The 16,006-nt window shown below is 49.6% G+C and overlaps 2 protein-coding genes across 2 annotated transcripts; one reads left to right on the top strand and one right to left on the bottom strand.

Annotated features, from left to right (window-relative positions):
• Window positions 1–1,964: 1,964 nt before the first annotated feature.
• On the bottom strand, window positions 1,965–5,410 carry FOBCDRAFT_238811 (uncharacterized protein; the record flags this gene model as incomplete). Its single annotated transcript, XM_059610234.1, has 7 exons — window positions 1,965–3,272; window positions 3,346–3,488; window positions 3,521–3,582; window positions 3,728–3,922; window positions 4,327–4,458; window positions 4,625–4,725; window positions 5,396–5,410. The coding sequence occupies 7 exons, from the start codon at window positions 5,408–5,410 to the stop codon at window positions 1,965–1,967; spliced, it is 1,956 nt and encodes a 651-aa protein (XP_059464653.1).
• An 8,597-nt stretch (window positions 5,411–14,007) lies between these two features.
• Window positions 14,008–15,973, top strand: FOBCDRAFT_238810 (uncharacterized protein; the record flags this gene model as incomplete). The annotated part of the gene is made up of 3 exons (XM_059610233.1): window positions 14,008–14,024; window positions 14,322–14,455; window positions 14,667–15,973. The coding sequence occupies 3 exons, from the start codon at window positions 14,008–14,010 to the stop codon at window positions 15,971–15,973; spliced, it is 1,458 nt and encodes a 485-aa protein (XP_059464652.1).
• Between the last annotated feature and the right edge of the window lie 33 nt (window positions 15,974–16,006).

Genomic DNA, 16,006 nt, shown 5'->3' with positions numbered 1-16,006 from the left:
ACTCTGCTATCCAGAACTCCACGATACTTTGCTTTCCTAGCGTCGATCCACTCCCAAACTCTCTCTTCAGGAGCGGTACCTACAGTACAAGCAGTAAAACGTAGAGAGTATGTACTTTTATGTACGTACCTGAAAGAGAAGAGATGATCATTCCGCGTGACAAGCCTCATTCCATCATCTCGCATCCTGTCTCCGCCCTAAAATGACAAGAAGAGAAACAATTCATCAAGTATGGATGGTACTCCCGCTCTGTGTGGGCTCGGCCTGTCGCGACCCCGAAAAACTCCATAGCTTCATTTCAACTTTTTTTTTTGTTATCTCCTCTCAATCCCCGTAGAATAGAACTAAATTGAAAAACGTCAAGGCGTCTTCCTCTATGATTTTGAATTAGCGGTCCGGCCCATTCCCGCCGGTAAAAAAACGTGTTTTGTTGATTTTAGCGTGCCGACGGTAACCTTAATCGAACTAACCTTGCAGCCTCAACCGCGCAACCTCAATCTCAAACAATAATAGCCCATTTTTGTCGATATACATACATTGGATGCTTGTGCATACTACGCAGTCCACTGATGTGATATAGCAAGGATGGCAAATAGCCTAGCACCCTTGCATCTAAAACAGTCGCAAAATGCATGCGCCTCTGGACCATCGTAGATACAGCCTCCATCTGCAACCTTGAATCTCGACTCCAGAGCCTTGTCTGAGGACCGACAAGACTGTACTGTAGTGTGAAATCTTGGCTTGTTCCCTTTGTTGAGGCCTTGTTAATTTCCTCAAAGGGACATTCTTGCGAGTCAATCATTACACACCAGTCTCATTCATCTTTATCAATGAAAGTTGTCATTATATGGCCAGACGGAAATCAAGAGAGTGGCATCCAACCACATCTAGCTAACCTATCCATCCATTCATCCATCCATCCGTTCATTCATGCCATACAGTACCATGGGGCCCTGCATTCCGTCAGATTTCTTTAGGCACAGCGCTCCACCGTGACCGTCGCGGATGCACCAGAGGGAAACCGGGTTTTCATTGAGTAGATACCCTGCTAGGACCTAATCATATATGTGACATGACTGTGTCTCGATCCTGTTAGCCTCGTATTCTCGATTTATCCCTCTGCCATTGCTGTGTCTTTGTGTCTCAACGCCATCCTCCCGCCTGATGCTTCAGCCCCCACCATCCATCGATTGCCTTCTCCTGCAAGCTAGACTACTCGTCAACTTCCCAGATAGATTTTGAAAGCCATTAGCCATATCGACAAACATGACGCCAAGTATCCACAGTCAACAGGGTGCTGTATCCTGCAACAAGAAGAGGATAGGATGGGATAGGAAAGAAGTGAAATGACAAGAATTACATTCAGTTAAAAAGTTCAAAAAAAAAAAAAAAAAAGTGACGAAACCATCTGCCATAAGAAGTGAAAAAAAATGCACCCTGGGTATCCTCCTTTCTTCCATTCGCCCCCAAAAACAGAAAGAGAGAGAGAAAAAACAAGACCAGCTGATGTCACGTTTTCTTGTCTGTCCTGTTGCCTCATTTTGTTGCTGCTGTTGCTATTGCCGCTATTGATGTTCTGCTCCTCGTACAATCTCTCTCACCATGCTGCTTTTGCTCGCCCATGAAATGTCAGGTAAAACCTGACATATAGTTTCTCCAGCTTCTTGTCGTACACGTCGTTATGATTTGCAGCCTTTCTGCCCGTCTTTGCATATCCAAGGCCACTCTCCTCGCAGAGTGCCAAAATGTTATCAAACGAAGGAGATTCTAGGGTTTGAACCCCAAACTTGTGCAATACCATGCTCGTATTCTTGCTCCAGACTATGCCGATGTTTGTTTCGTGATTTTACCTTTATTTTCTTTCCACTTTTAGGACACAGGCTGGACTCCGTAACGCCTTAGTATGGTCTGTGAACGCCGCCAACTTCGGCACTGCCATGCTCGTAACATCTCGTAGCAGCCGATCATGATGTCATGGTCATGTTGATGCCGGACGACGGGATGGGGTAGTACCCGCTCGAGGTTGACTTGCCCTCGAAGGGTCCTGGCGGACGATCATTAATCTGAGCTGGTGGGTGGAAGATGCTGGGTAGAGCGGCGCCGTCGTAGTCATGCTTGATCTTGCCACTCATGTCCATCCCGGTGGCCATGTGCGGCACAACGTTATGATCGCGCTCCCCACGGGGGTTGAATAGCTCGATCCGGTCGCTCTGCGCCTCGTACATTGGGGCTGGGTAGTACTGGTACTCTCGGGTCGTAACGATGGCCTTGGAATCCTCCTGAGGAATCATCGACTCGTGCGGTATATCGTGATGACGGACACCATAGAGGCTGCTGCGGGCGTCGAAACCACCTGTCGCGTAGCTTGGACCGCCCATCATGGGGTTATTGAAGTCGGCCATGCCGCTGACGGTGTAGCCTCCCATGTTGCCCGACGATCCTCCAGGTCCGCTGCTTTGGCTTCCGCGTCTGTCGTTTTGATAGTGGCCCGGCGAGCGGCCTCGGACAATCATCTTGGCCGACTTACGTGTGGCTATCTTGACGTATTGATCACCACTGCTCTGATTAGCTACCTCGCCCCAGAGCTCGACAACCAGTTGGTAGTATTGCTGAGCAGCTCTGCGCTTCCCGTTATTCTGGGTAGCTTGCTTGAATTGAATGCGCTCAAACGTGTGCTCTGTGGGTAACTGTTGGCTGCCGGGCTGATTGCTGAAATTGTCGGGGTATACAGGGCGATTGGGTACGACCGACTCTGAGAACATGCCCATATGGTGGTGGTGGCTTGCCTGTGGGGGCTTGTTGCTGAGCCGAACTTTTTCAGGCTTCATTATGGGCCCCTTGTCTCTCTTTGGCGTATGCTGTACCAGGTCGATGTTGTGCTGCTCATTGTCGGAGACAACTGCGGAGATGGACATGGCGAATCCAAAGATCGGAACGGGTTGTGATGAGCCACTAGCAGTGTACTGGATAGTGACGTTGGGGATGTGAGGGCTCAGAGAAAAGGAGCAGACGCAAGAGAAGTAGTTCCTGCGATAACACGTCCACTCATTCTCCGATAAAAAGAAGCCCTTGTCAATGATACCTGAAATATCCACCTTGACAGGTGTTCCTGCGCCATCGTTGTATTGAAGGCTTCCTAGCATATGAACTGGTTGCAGGGGAGGAATGTTGTTCTGAGTCGACCTACCGCCGTACCCGCTGGAGCCCATACTTGGAGCCGAGAAGCCCGCGTTGGGGCTTGTTGTTGGTGACAGCGGATGTCTTCCTCTTGGCTGTGTGGCAAAGGAGGGCGATCGAACAGAATGCTCGGATGGCCTCCTAAACCCTGGCGTGGCAGGACCGTACTGTTCTCGAGTACTGATCGGGGGACCAGGGTGCGGGAGGCCTGGGGTGCGATGTGAAGAGGGATAGGGATGTGCCATCCCCGTCGTAGATGAGTTGCTGCCGGCAGCAGTCAGTTCCTACTCTGTCTGCAATGCTCGATAGAGCTTGTCTTCGGCGTATATCATAATCGGTCCACCCAGCTCATGTCTTTGTCTTTGCTTGTACACAGCAGACGAGATGGCCAGAGAAGAAGGAGAGCTAAAGGAAAAAAGACAAGAGAAGTATGAGATCTAATGGGTATGGTGTGCGGTTGCGACGGGATCCTCAACCTGGGTGGTGAGGAAGAGAGGAGTATGTGAGGGCTAAGAGACTTAAGAATGAAAGAAGAAAGCAAAGGACGTACTTGGAACCCAGTCGAGAGCGGACGTCTATACCCGGATAGAGGTGATGATGACCAGCCGCTTGAGACTGGAAAAAGGCACTTCCGTCCTGGGGGTACTGCGCGGTAGAGCTGAGGACTGGCGGATGGAATAGGTTTAAGAGTGACGAAGGTTGAGAGGGCTCTATCGCCAAAGAAGTGCTGGCCTCTTGCGGGTATCTGGCGGCTCATCAGCAAAGCGACCTCAGGCTGACTAGAGAGCAGCAAGAAGCAGAAGAAGTGAGTAGCGATAACGTCAGGTAGACAGGTAGGTTACGGGACGGCAGTGGCAGTTGGCAGTGGCAGCGACAACGGCAAAAAGACGCGGCCACAGAGATGCTGTATTGCCATGTCCTGGAAATACAGTGTTCCCAGTGTCACAGCTTGAGGTGCACACCAGGTAATACTGTCGGCGGTTGGTGTGCCACAAAACCCGCCGAGCTGTTTCGAGAGGCTACAAAGACGGCCAATGCAGCAGCTCGCGGCACTGTCACTGGCACTGACAATATACACCGGCACTGACACTGGCGCTGGGCGCTGACACGGGGCAGCGTGTAGTCAATGTGGAATAGGTAGATGCAGACTGCAGTGTAGGCAAGTAGGCAGTGGGCGTGCGAAAGGGGAGGAGTAGACAGCAAGTAGCAGTAAGCGGAAACTCGAATAAAGTAGCAATGTAGCCAGTGAATGGGTGGGATAGGGTTGGAAGGATACTAGGACTAGTTTCCGGACAAGGTAGTGAAAACCACACCCCGGGCGTCAATGTCAAAACCAAAAGAGCTATCCATTGCTTTGTGACAAGCCACCGAGAGAGATCCGAATTAACGGGATGCCAGCGAGCGAGCAAGCAAGTACCGTGAGAGCCTGTGAGACGCATGCACTCACTGGCCAGCTTGGGAATCTTCAACAAGCGAATAAATGCGGCAGGGGATCGCTCCGCCGGCAACAACAGGGGATATAATATTGAAGAGCCCAGAGAGGGGAGGCTGGGTTGGGGATCTTGCGTAATAATTAAAGAATGGGGAATGGAATGCTTGACAGAAAATGGCTGACAGGGCTGCGCTCGCTGCCAGTTACTCCAGCTGTGATGGAGCCCTGCCTGACATCGTTCTAGTTAGAGCATAGGTGGGTAGATGAGATCGAGGCAAAGCAGCAATTGAATGGTTCGGTAACGTGCGAGGGAATTGCGTGAGGGAACTTCCCTCAGTTTGATGGTTTCACAAATCTAGTGGGGTTTTCCTCAAGCATAAGAGAGACAATGGTCATGGTCAGGCTGATGAATGAACTAAGACATAGCAAAAAGTGAAGAAAGGCGACAGGGGTGGTTCTGTAGCGATAGGCAAGGGGAGTTGAAGATAGTGAGTTGCTAAGTTAAGGGCTATCAGCTCTTCCCAGAGCCTGACTTAAAGCCGCCACCAAGGTTGAGGCCCGCCAGAACAGCAGCTGAAGAAGTGTACAGAAATGACGACCGATATGCAGGGAAGATAAAAACTATTGTTTTCAGAGAAATAAACAATGGTAACTTTCAGAGAACTGTAACTCTACCGTTGCCACCACTGACATGGGTATCCTTAGTTTGGTTGGGCTACGGCGTCTTGGGCAAAGAATGGCCCCAGCTCCTAGCTCACAACTCGTGAACAAGGCCGAACCACTCACCATCGCGAAGTCCATGGGGGACTGTCAAGTGCAACATGACTGGTTCGACAGAAGCTACACAGAGTAGGTGCATATATACGTAGGGAGAAAAAAACAAGCCACTGCCAAAAGGGGAGGAAGACATATTAAAGCAGTCGTGTCGTAACGTAGTCCAGCACCAAAAAACAATGCACGCTGGAAACGGCAAAGGAAAAATGCAAACAAGACTGACCTCATCTCTCCAGTAGCCGTCGCCATATCCATACTATAGCCCATGGTGGGCGTCGAAGATTCGTAGTCCTGTTTGAGAGGCTTCATGTTAGCCTTTGGTCCCGATTGCAAGGCCAATCCGTGACCATATCCAGGAGATCCAATGAGACCTGTGGATATCCCCGTCTCGACCATATTACAAGTCTGGCAGCGATGCGATGGCGAGTTGCAAACTTATTTGCTCGATCAAGCTGAGTCTCATGTTAGTCAATGATAATAGTGATGATCAAAAGGAATTCCATGAAATATCTAAGGTCATGCAAGCCTTTTGCTCCCTTTTTCATGTTTGCTATAAGCGCTGGCTTGTTATCGCTCATACGCCATACAATCACGTTTGGTGGAACTCGGAAGACCAGACGGTGACCTTCCTATGGACAAGATCTTCGGCTTGCTTGTCTTGGTGCACGAAACACAAACAACGCGGCAAAACATGACAAGCTGGCTCGAATGACACCGTTAACATCTTGCAGTGGACAAACACTCGTTTAAGTTCCCCTATGGCCTGTTTTGATTAAGAAGCTCCTCAAGAGATGCTTGCCTCTCACAGGATAGCCAGCAGACATGAACGCCTCGCGGTGTGAGGCGTTTGGAAGACGCTGTGACATTTGGCCCGAAGATTTGAACAGCATAAAGCTAGGACAGCGGATGCAGATGTTGTTTCTCATATGCTTGAAAGGGGGGGACCCAGATAACGAAACGATGAAAGTTTGCACATACCATTTGACTTGCGGAGCCACAGATGAAGCACTCGGTCTTTCGTATGTAACCTGCCATTCCAACAGTGCTAGCTGGCCGAGCCCTAAAAGGTACAAGCGCAGAAGAGACTTCTGGATACGCCTGGGCCAGTACTAAATGATCTTACCTTGGGAATTTGAGAACTCATGCGCACTTTTAGGCAGACAACACAGCCTCCGTCATTCAGTGAATAACACTTCAAGTGGGATAGTCGGACGGATCATGCACTCGACTAAAGTCTTCATAGTTAGCTTGGGTTGAATAACAATTTATCAGAAATGGCTATCTCTGCCCATTGTGAATTGTATACCGCATACGTCGAAACAAAGGGAGCCACTTGCCTGATTTAAGTACAGCTGTTGCTAATCACCAGGGCATCGGCACCCGCGTTCTTTGTTGTTTCTCGAGCCTAATTCTGCACTTGTATCAGCTTCAAATTACGTTCCACATCAAGATTGAGGCCAATCCAGTCGTTAAGATGTGAGATGGGGTATTGAATAAGCAAACAGTGCCCTCGGCTCGGAGACATAGAGGTCAGTTACAAGGGTCAGCAGCTTCTGTCAAAGAATGAGCCGTTGTACCCTATTTCCTTCCTGATAACTCCTCGATATATGCTGTATAGGGTTATGTATTCATAGACTCGGAGGCGATATCCGGCAACATCATGGAACAGTCCAGTCTAGCTCAGAGGCGGGACTTCATCAACAAGCATCGACAAACGAGCCGAGAAGAAGTTAGTCCTGACTTCAAGAGCCGATAAGTTGAGCGAGTTTTAAGTAATTGATAGCTTAGGGCTCCTCAGTCGTATTTAGAATGAGGGTGGTAATGATATCGGGGGTTGATCATGAGCATCGGAGTCGAAAACAATAGTCGTGTCTCACCCTTGCCTTACTCAGTAGACTGAGTAAACACTGTCGTGTTTTGTTTTTCTTTCGACAAATAAGTTGTTCGATATATGTTGCTCTCTTCGGTCTCGGGTCGGGTGATGGTATCGCTGGACAAATGGTGTCACAAAGAACAAGTGCAGTGTTAAAAAGGTGAACTGCCAGAGATAACAGCTGTAGACAAGACACAACCGCACGAGTGCAGGATCTGGCTGTCTATATACCCACGCTTAGATTTCAAGTGATGGTGGCTGACTTTGGATCGTACAGGAATGAACTGAGAACTAAGAATCGAGAGGCTCTAGGGGGTGATTATGAGAACATGTAGCACAGGACTGAGTGAGAAGCAGACAATGAAGGAGCTAGGTCCTAAGAAGGAAGCCTGCCGAAAGTCTCGAAGAAACAACAGTAGACTCGGGGTCACCGGCTGGGGGCAGGGACTTTGAATGGGGGAAGACTTGAGGTTGCGCAGAGCCTGAGACAACGGGAAGGACATGCAAGTTATGAAGAGCTCAGAAGCCCCAATACTAATGAAATGATAGACTTCTGAACATCTCATAGATAGCCAAAATTGTTTCGGCCATGCCATGGTGGTGTAATGGATGGCCCAACTGCAAAAGACTGGCAGCAGTGGAGATCCGCGATGTTAACGGAGCCCACGGTAACAATTAGAAGCAGGAAGCCGCGTGCAAGTGCAGGGCTATGCTGTAAATCCTCCACGATTCTCGCCATCTGGACCAAGCAAAGGTCTTGAGAGCCCTGCCTAGATTCATTCCCGATTGAGCTCACGGGCCGCAAGACGGCAGCGAATATTGACCGCCGAGAACAAGATGTATCCACCGAGTCTAGTCACGATCGGTAGTGTCCAATTAATTGCATGCTTGTAGTTGGTTCGTCGCTCCTTGAAGAGCGGACGCAGATATCAGCCTCAGGACATAACAAAGCGGCAGTTGTAGTCTTGGTACTTCAAGTGAGGGACGGCCTTGGACGCTGCCCTGAGCCTGAAGACCATTATAATCCACTCCTGGCGCCAGTACGAGTGCATGAGTATGCAAGTACCCGGCCGTCAATGCTTCTACGATACGCCACAAGCACGACTATGATTGGGAGAGGTCCTGCTTTGACGAGAAAGACGCCATAGACGGAACACCGCAGGGCAGCCCAGGTTTGTACGGTGGAGGGACAAAAGCCAGCCACTGAGATCGAAGTGCCTGATTCGTGGGCAGACTTGTCTATGATACGAAGTCGAGATGCGTCGAAACCCCCCACCTAGAACAGACATGGAGAAAAACAGCGGCGAGAACCGTCTGCTTATAACAATACAATTGACGCAATGATCGACAATTAGGTCCATCTTTGTTCGGAAATTTTACACACATCCAAGTGCGGCCAGGGATACAGGCACAGTCGCCAAGCGATCAAGGCACCAACCAACCATGATTGGCATGCCACCCTCAACATTCAAGCTTTCGCTTCTTGTCAGTCTCATCCACGCACTTTGACGGCTGGGTGGCTTTCAACCCTGGCGCCATGACATCTGATGCCTGACATACTTTTGTAGAGTAGGGCGAAGAAAGATCGACGGGCCTCTGTCAGATGCCCAGGCTATGTTTCAGGCTTTGAAGGCCCCAGTCGTCCTTACACAACGACACGTGAGGCCGAAGAAAGGTTTCATCTCCACGCACAGCGGATGCGGCATAACACTGCTGGGACAGCAGGAGACCGAAATCTATGGGGACGATAGCTAACGACTTAGTGGTTGGGGGCTTAATGCTATGACCAAGCCAGGGCAATGCCGAAGGCTCATGTGGACGAGGTCGAAATAAAGGGCCGTCGAATTCACGATCAGAAGTTCCGAAGGGGGCGTTGATGATTGCGTAGATTGTCGGTGGGCCAATAAGACACCTCCGTACCCGAAGTGATGAGGAGGGGCGGCGCAGGTCCATATCATGGTCCAAAGGCTGATTAGCTTGCCCAGAAAAAGACGCGGGAGAGATCGTTGACTAGCAGAATGACAGGCTGTAAGCTTTCGTGCTCTCCATAAAGCATCATCGTAGCAAATCTGATTTCGGTGTCGGTTCCCGTCTAGCAGGGCTTGGTTTGGTTGGTACAATGCTGATGCCGACATCAGTAGCAGCGTCGTCGCGTTCGATGTTCACATTGGACGTCTAAGAGCATACAGAGCATACTTGGTGCTTTCAATTTGGAGGGATCGTTGAAAAAGACAACATGTCATTGCTTTGTCTTCTAAAGCATGGTTGGTCATGAGAAGGAGGCCGACGGTACGAGTAAACGAAAGCATGGCGAATGAGAATGAAGGTCGAATTTGAGTCGGACCGGGCCGTCCATCAAGAGTATCTTTCAGACCAACGGTTGTGGCCCGCGGTGTTATTGTTGTAGTAAAAGGGGTGGTGGAACTAAAGCCGTTGAAAGAACAGCTACAAGCACCAAGCGCGCGCATTTGCAATAGCTGAGACCAGAAAGTTTGAACCGTTCGGCGCGATTCCAGCTAGATCTCTGTGGAATGTGACATATGGCTATTTCCAGACTCTGAAGTCGATCAACCTTCCTTTTGCTGCCGCAGAATGCTAATTGAGGCTGGTGATGGCACAATCACGCTGCAGCGAGAAAGTGATACAAAATCATTAAGCAGGAGTGTACTGTGAGTGATGCAGCGCGCGGCAACGACATCAGCGGCAGTGATGACAGTAAATCGACACCATAGGCAAAGAGGCAGGTCAGTGGTGCACCCCAAGCTACAGGAGGGTGTTGCACCAACAGACAAGGAGGTTGAGGCTCGAACTGCCAATAACAGCATCGGCCTCTACGTATGTGAGCTTGAACAGCAGACATAAAATTCTGTTCATGTGCATCTTTGGATCCAAGGTCAATAATCCTTGAAATTTGATGAATGCGGGCTGAAGGACGGAACAAATGAACAAGGGCTGGCAGGCTTTGTGTGCACCGAATCTGAGCCAGTGCTAATTTGGGTGCAATACCAGCCAGGTTGGACCCAGCCCTCTGGTCAACCCGATGCTAAGGTAGGGTAGTGTTCGTGCGTAGGTAGTCCTGATCTTGATCAGAGCTGCATTGATCATGGCGGATGAAACGTTCGTTACCGCTGGGTCAAAGCTCGGAAGGCAGATGGTGAAAGGCCGCAAAGGGACCGTAATCTGGGTGGGAGAAATCATTAGAGGTACGTAATGAGCGCGCCATAATTGTCCTGTCTTGGTGGAAGATGCGAGCGTATTGCATGGGGTGGAGGGACTGGACACTCAAGTCCAGGTTGGCTCTTAGTGGAGGTTGAGGTCTGAGGATGGGGTTGAAAGGCGGCAACAAGCGAAGTTGTCACGCACGGGGCAGTTATCCTTGACCGGTCGAGCCTTCCCCATCTCCCACATGGCCTCTTTCCCTGTCTAAGCCAAGAGCTTTGTAATGCTATTGGCTGACACGGCCATACCATGGAAATTGGAAGGCCCGGTACGATACTAACTAGATGCCCCGCCATTCAGCGCCCCCATATTGCCTTTCGACTGCCGCTTGTCAGAGGCCAACGGTGTGGGCTCCCCGCTTGATCCACTCAAGCCATCCTTATTGCACCTTCCTTATGTGAGTTAATCTTAAGGTACATGTGCCTCAACGTCCCCTGTGAAGATCCTACGTATGCCCTGGACGAGATTGCCCATTGAATTCTCACGTATCCAATGGGGAGCCTTGATTAAACTTCCCGATCCCGATTGAATGGTCTGAAACTCAATACTGACAGCCTATGAAGCACTTGATCACTTAGTGCTTTGTCCTATGCAGGTGCAGACACCCAGCAGAACGGACTTTATCTCGTTGCCTAAAGCACATTCTTCGAACATTCCACTTAAGTCATGATATTAGCGCCAAAGTGAGGCTTTTGTTGGTTCACGACATGCACCAGTGGAGTCGTTACAAAGGTTCTTTAACCTTTTGACTCTGTTACATCAGGGACAGACTAAGAATTACAGTACAGGCGGAGATTACCATCGCCTGCCTTGTTGGTAATCTCAAAGTGGACAAAGAAATCTGATAGGTAGTATAGGCGCTTCATACGGTAAGGAGGCTTCATATGACCAGAATGTACTGTTCGACAAATGCTGAACAGGCATCTGTCAGCGAAGGGGGCTTACGATCTGTAGTAACACACTGACATCCTCTTGAGAACAAGAACGTACGAGGTCGTTTTTGGGTCACACATAACTTAATGGATGCAGAATCAAGACAGATTCTTGGAGGAGAGACAATGAAGATTACTTGACATGAGCTCCCACCTCAAAATCCGCCCTGCAGTCAAGCTATTCTACTCCTAATCGGGATAAGCCTTTTGCATGAAGAACATCTGTATGAAAGGATTCACCCTATACCCCCCTTGTGATTTTGTAGAACCGGCATTCGCTGGGTCAACTTCAGGCAGAGGGAGCTCTTTCACTTGGCTGTAGCCCCTTGGTACAGATAAGACGCCGCTGTCTCGAGCCAAAAACGGTAATAACTGGAGAGTAATCAAAGAATTTTTAGATGCCCTAATCCAGGATTATCCCTTCATCTAAGTGAAGTTATTCCATTTGTAAAGGGGGTTTTCTTTCCTACCCCAGACCAACAGTCTTTCTGGTTCTCTGTAAGTAACTTGGACATGTCCAGGGTTAATATCGCTAGCCTCAACTGACTGGGCGTCCCTTCTTACCACTCTTCCAACAGGTCCCATTATCAGATCTCGATACAATTGCCAATATTCATTTCATCATCACTCCTGGCATGAGGAAACGCCGGAGAATACTTGCTGGATTCTTCGGGACTGCATAGCCGTCTTTTGCTTCAAATTGGGCTGATTAGCCAGATTTGTTCGCTTCTGGTTTCCCAATTGAGCATCTTGTCAAACCCAACAAGAGCTAACCTCGAAGTGTATGGAGTTGAAGCAAAAAGGAGGCCTTAACCAACAAGTGGACCCTCTGCGGTGTTCCTCTACCGGATGCTGCTCCTGAAGCCGCGATGGGATCCTGATACTGAGCCTTCCGCAGTTCGAGCATGAGCCGACAGCCAAGGTCTCGTTGAAAAGGTCTTTCTGTGAGACATGGAAAAGCTTGGGAGTACAAATAAATGTTAATTTGGTAACCAATTAATCATGAACCAGGGGAAATTGCAGCATTCTGGTAAGGCAAACTGGACCAAGGTCCAGGCCCTCGATAAGAGCTTCATATGTCTTCATGGTTTGCTTTCGGAATGTTGTGATAGAGTATTCATCATGGGGTGCCTATCAGAATTGATAACTTTACGGTACCCCAGGTTGAAATGAGATTACTTCCAATCAGCATGATTCGGCTGTTGCTCACCGGTCATCACTAGCAACGGGCAGCTGCCACTTTGTGATAATACCAACAAACAATCATTTCTCTCTTTAACAGGGGCATGACGGTATAGTCTGAAGCATGGCCATTGATAACCCTGCCCAGGAGTATATAACTTTGGTGACGAAGGAGGTTGTGCAACCCTCCAGCTCCCTGGATGAAACTTGGCACGCAGCTGTCCATAGTTCGCGGTGGCGCCTTGCCGATGAGCGCTCAAACGATTCAGGAACCGTTGATCCATTACATCCAGGATGGATATCCCATCGTTAACCCCAGGGGGCAACGAAGAACTGCCGAGCTTACCTTAGTAGCATCGCTTTCTGAAGCACTAGTCTCTGGGGTAAGCAAACATGGCCAAGATAAGTAGCGGTGACAGATAGCTGTTTCTATGATTAGATGACCAACAGAAATTGCAGGATGATGTAGCGGCAGTTCTCAGGCTGATGCTCCAACTCTTGAGGCATGCAGGTATCCGGACAGTCTATCTAAGATCCTTGCTCCGACCTGTACGCACACATTTGAGACCCTTGGCAACTTCTGTATCAGATTCTTTGGGAAATAATTTGACTGACATGCTCATGACTTGCATTGCATTAGCTACCTAGGTAGAGACTAATAGACGAGGTATCGGATATTCTGATGCAAGATAATAATAGACCCCATTTCAAGGGTGAGTACAGTTCAGATCGGCGATTGGTACATTGTAATAGCGTCCGTATCAATCCTAGACCACCTCAGCGCAGTCGTGTAAGTCGAGGTGAGTAGGTGGGCATCCATGCCTAATGCACATCATCGCCGGCCGGTGGGGCTTTTGTCTTGACAAGCCACGGCAATAGAGTGCAGTTATTACATGGCATTCATTGCATATGCATTTGGTCCTGAATGATCCATGAAAGGACTGGCTTACTGAGTACAAACAAGCAAAAAACAAGATTAGAGACCATGCGTTATCGTTTGGGCTTTGGCGGTGATTCAGGTTTACATGGATTATCGAATCCATTTCCATTGTCTTATACCGAATAAGTGAAAGTGAGGCATGGAGTGCATGGGCGTATCTTTGCTTGATAGCTACCTTACTATAGCAACTCCATTGGGGAGTTTATCAAATGATCAATATTGGCAATCTTGTGATCCATCCGAGTTTGTCATGGTTCTGACAAATCTGCCGATATCATCTAGTCTATCAATATTCGACTCAACTCATGTCTTTCTAGGTACTCTACTTACCTACCAGAAGGTACCATACCGAAAGCTCATTCATGTCCAGCGGGCAGTCATCCACTATCAGGGCAACAGGGGTCCGATGACTTGTGAGCGCTCATCGGCAGTGGCTTGGCGCCTGTGGGGACACTAAGACCAGCCTGGAACTGCCGTCATGGGCGAAAAACAGACGTAATTGTTGGTTACCTGAGGACTCATGAGGGACCCATTCATTGATGATGACTCTTTCGATCCTTCATCATTTCTCGGTCAAACTGGGCTCCCACTCTACCTCCCTCCCTCACTCCCTCAATCACCCAATCACTCACTCACTGCCACGCGAGGCTCAGAATTAGGCAGACGATGGGCGTCTACGGTACTTGCTTGACTCATCGAGACTGATACACGGTCCTAGACAAATAGACAAATACCCTCATAGCGTCGTCGCACCTCGATTGACTGATCGACTCTCTCTTCTCACTCCTCCAGCTTCAGCGCAGCAGCAGCAGTAGAGAGAAGTGCACTGCTTGTCCCGGGCATGCCGAAAAAAAGGAACAACATTAAGTCCTTCAAGCCAGTCTCAACGGCTTCTCCGACTGCGTCAACATCGACGAATAATTCTGGTGAGTGCTGCAGTGCTTGCTTGCTATTCTGTGCTGTACAATCATGTCTGTGCAACTGGACTGACACAAGCACACACCCCTCCCTCTGCTTTCCTCTTATTCGTCCGGCGTCCTGCCACCTCTCGGTTCGCTTCCTTTCAAACCACCCCTCCTTCTTCCCCATATCTTCAAACCGCGTGGTAGCCAAAGTCTCACAAGTGATACGCAGCAGACAGGCCCTCCCGAAGCGTCAATGAGTTGCTAGCAAACCTGCGTCGTACCTCGATCAGCCCCTCCTCCACCTCGCAGTCAGCCCTGCCTGCTGCTGCTCCCAGTGTACCCCCGGCCATCAGAGAGATACTCCAGATCCCAGACACACCGGCCCCCGCTCCTCGCCGTCTTGCCCGTCAGAGATTCGATGGCAATGGCAGGAGACTCCCTGCTGGCCCTCCTCCGCCTAGGAGTTGGGTCGCCCGCAATTCATCGGATGCTGCTCATGAGGCCTCCTCCATGAGCCAGTCGCGCTTGAAGACAAGAGGATTGGAAGATACTTGTTTGCCGGGGACTTATCTCCCAGAGCGTGGGAGTCTGATAGACATCGTGCTGCAGAAACTCGCATACGAGTGGGCTTTCCACAGAGTGTACAATCAGTACCATCTGTACTTTGTGCCCAACCATTTGAAGGCAGCTCTGATCCGCTATGTTGGAATTGCCAGTGAAGCTGGGCTGTCGTTGAGTGATCTGAAGCTCATTCTGCTACCGCCGCCAGATACTTTTGATGAGACGGAGTTGGATAGTTTAACAGCTTCGAATCCTGAAGTGAACTACCTCGATCTTTCGGGCTCCGCATGCCGGTCAATTAAACTGAAAGAGATCAGTGACTTGTTATTCCCTGCCAGAGAAGATCAACCTACGACAGAACTACAGGAATCCTGGGACATTTCCGAGAGTATTCCAAGCCCTCCCCGAACTTTGCTGCCCAACCTCACCCACCTTTCACTCGCCTTGCATCCCGGACATGCCTCATCCGCATCATGGAAGCAGCTGCTTTCCCTGTCTCCCAAGCTTACCACGCTCACGCATTTGAGTCTGGCCTACTGGCCCGAACCATGCTTAACACCGAGGTCTCGCCTGGCCACCGTATCGAGCCCGCAAGGTCGTTATACCTATGGCGGGACGAACCTTTATTCACATTCACTTGATCACGATTGGAGTGAGGCTTTGCTCGTATTGCGCATGCTGAGTAAGAATGTCTATGCGCTCGAGTTTCTTGACCTCACAGGTTGCTGCCCTTGGTTCCCTGCACTGATGGCCGAAACTGGGCATGATTTTGTCAACTGGGCCGATCATTGGGGCAAGATCACTGAGCTTCGGCTCTATACAGGGTGGACGCCTGGTCCTGATGCAATGCCATCTGAGAGATTGCGTTATCGAGAGGGAGTTCAAACGGCCAAGGATGTCGAAAAGCACATTAGAACCATGAGAGCAGGCAAGGGAAGATTTATTGTCGTAGAACGCGACAGCTTAGATGATATATAGACAGTAAACTCATAAAAGTATGCGCATTGTCTC

This window comes from Fusarium oxysporum, chromosome IV (assembly GCF_013085055.1).
Source record: "Fusarium oxysporum Fo47 chromosome IV, complete sequence".
Lineage (NCBI taxonomy): Eukaryota > Fungi > Ascomycota > Sordariomycetes > Hypocreales > Nectriaceae > Fusarium > Fusarium oxysporum.
This window is presented reverse-complemented; position numbering and strand designations above follow the sequence as displayed.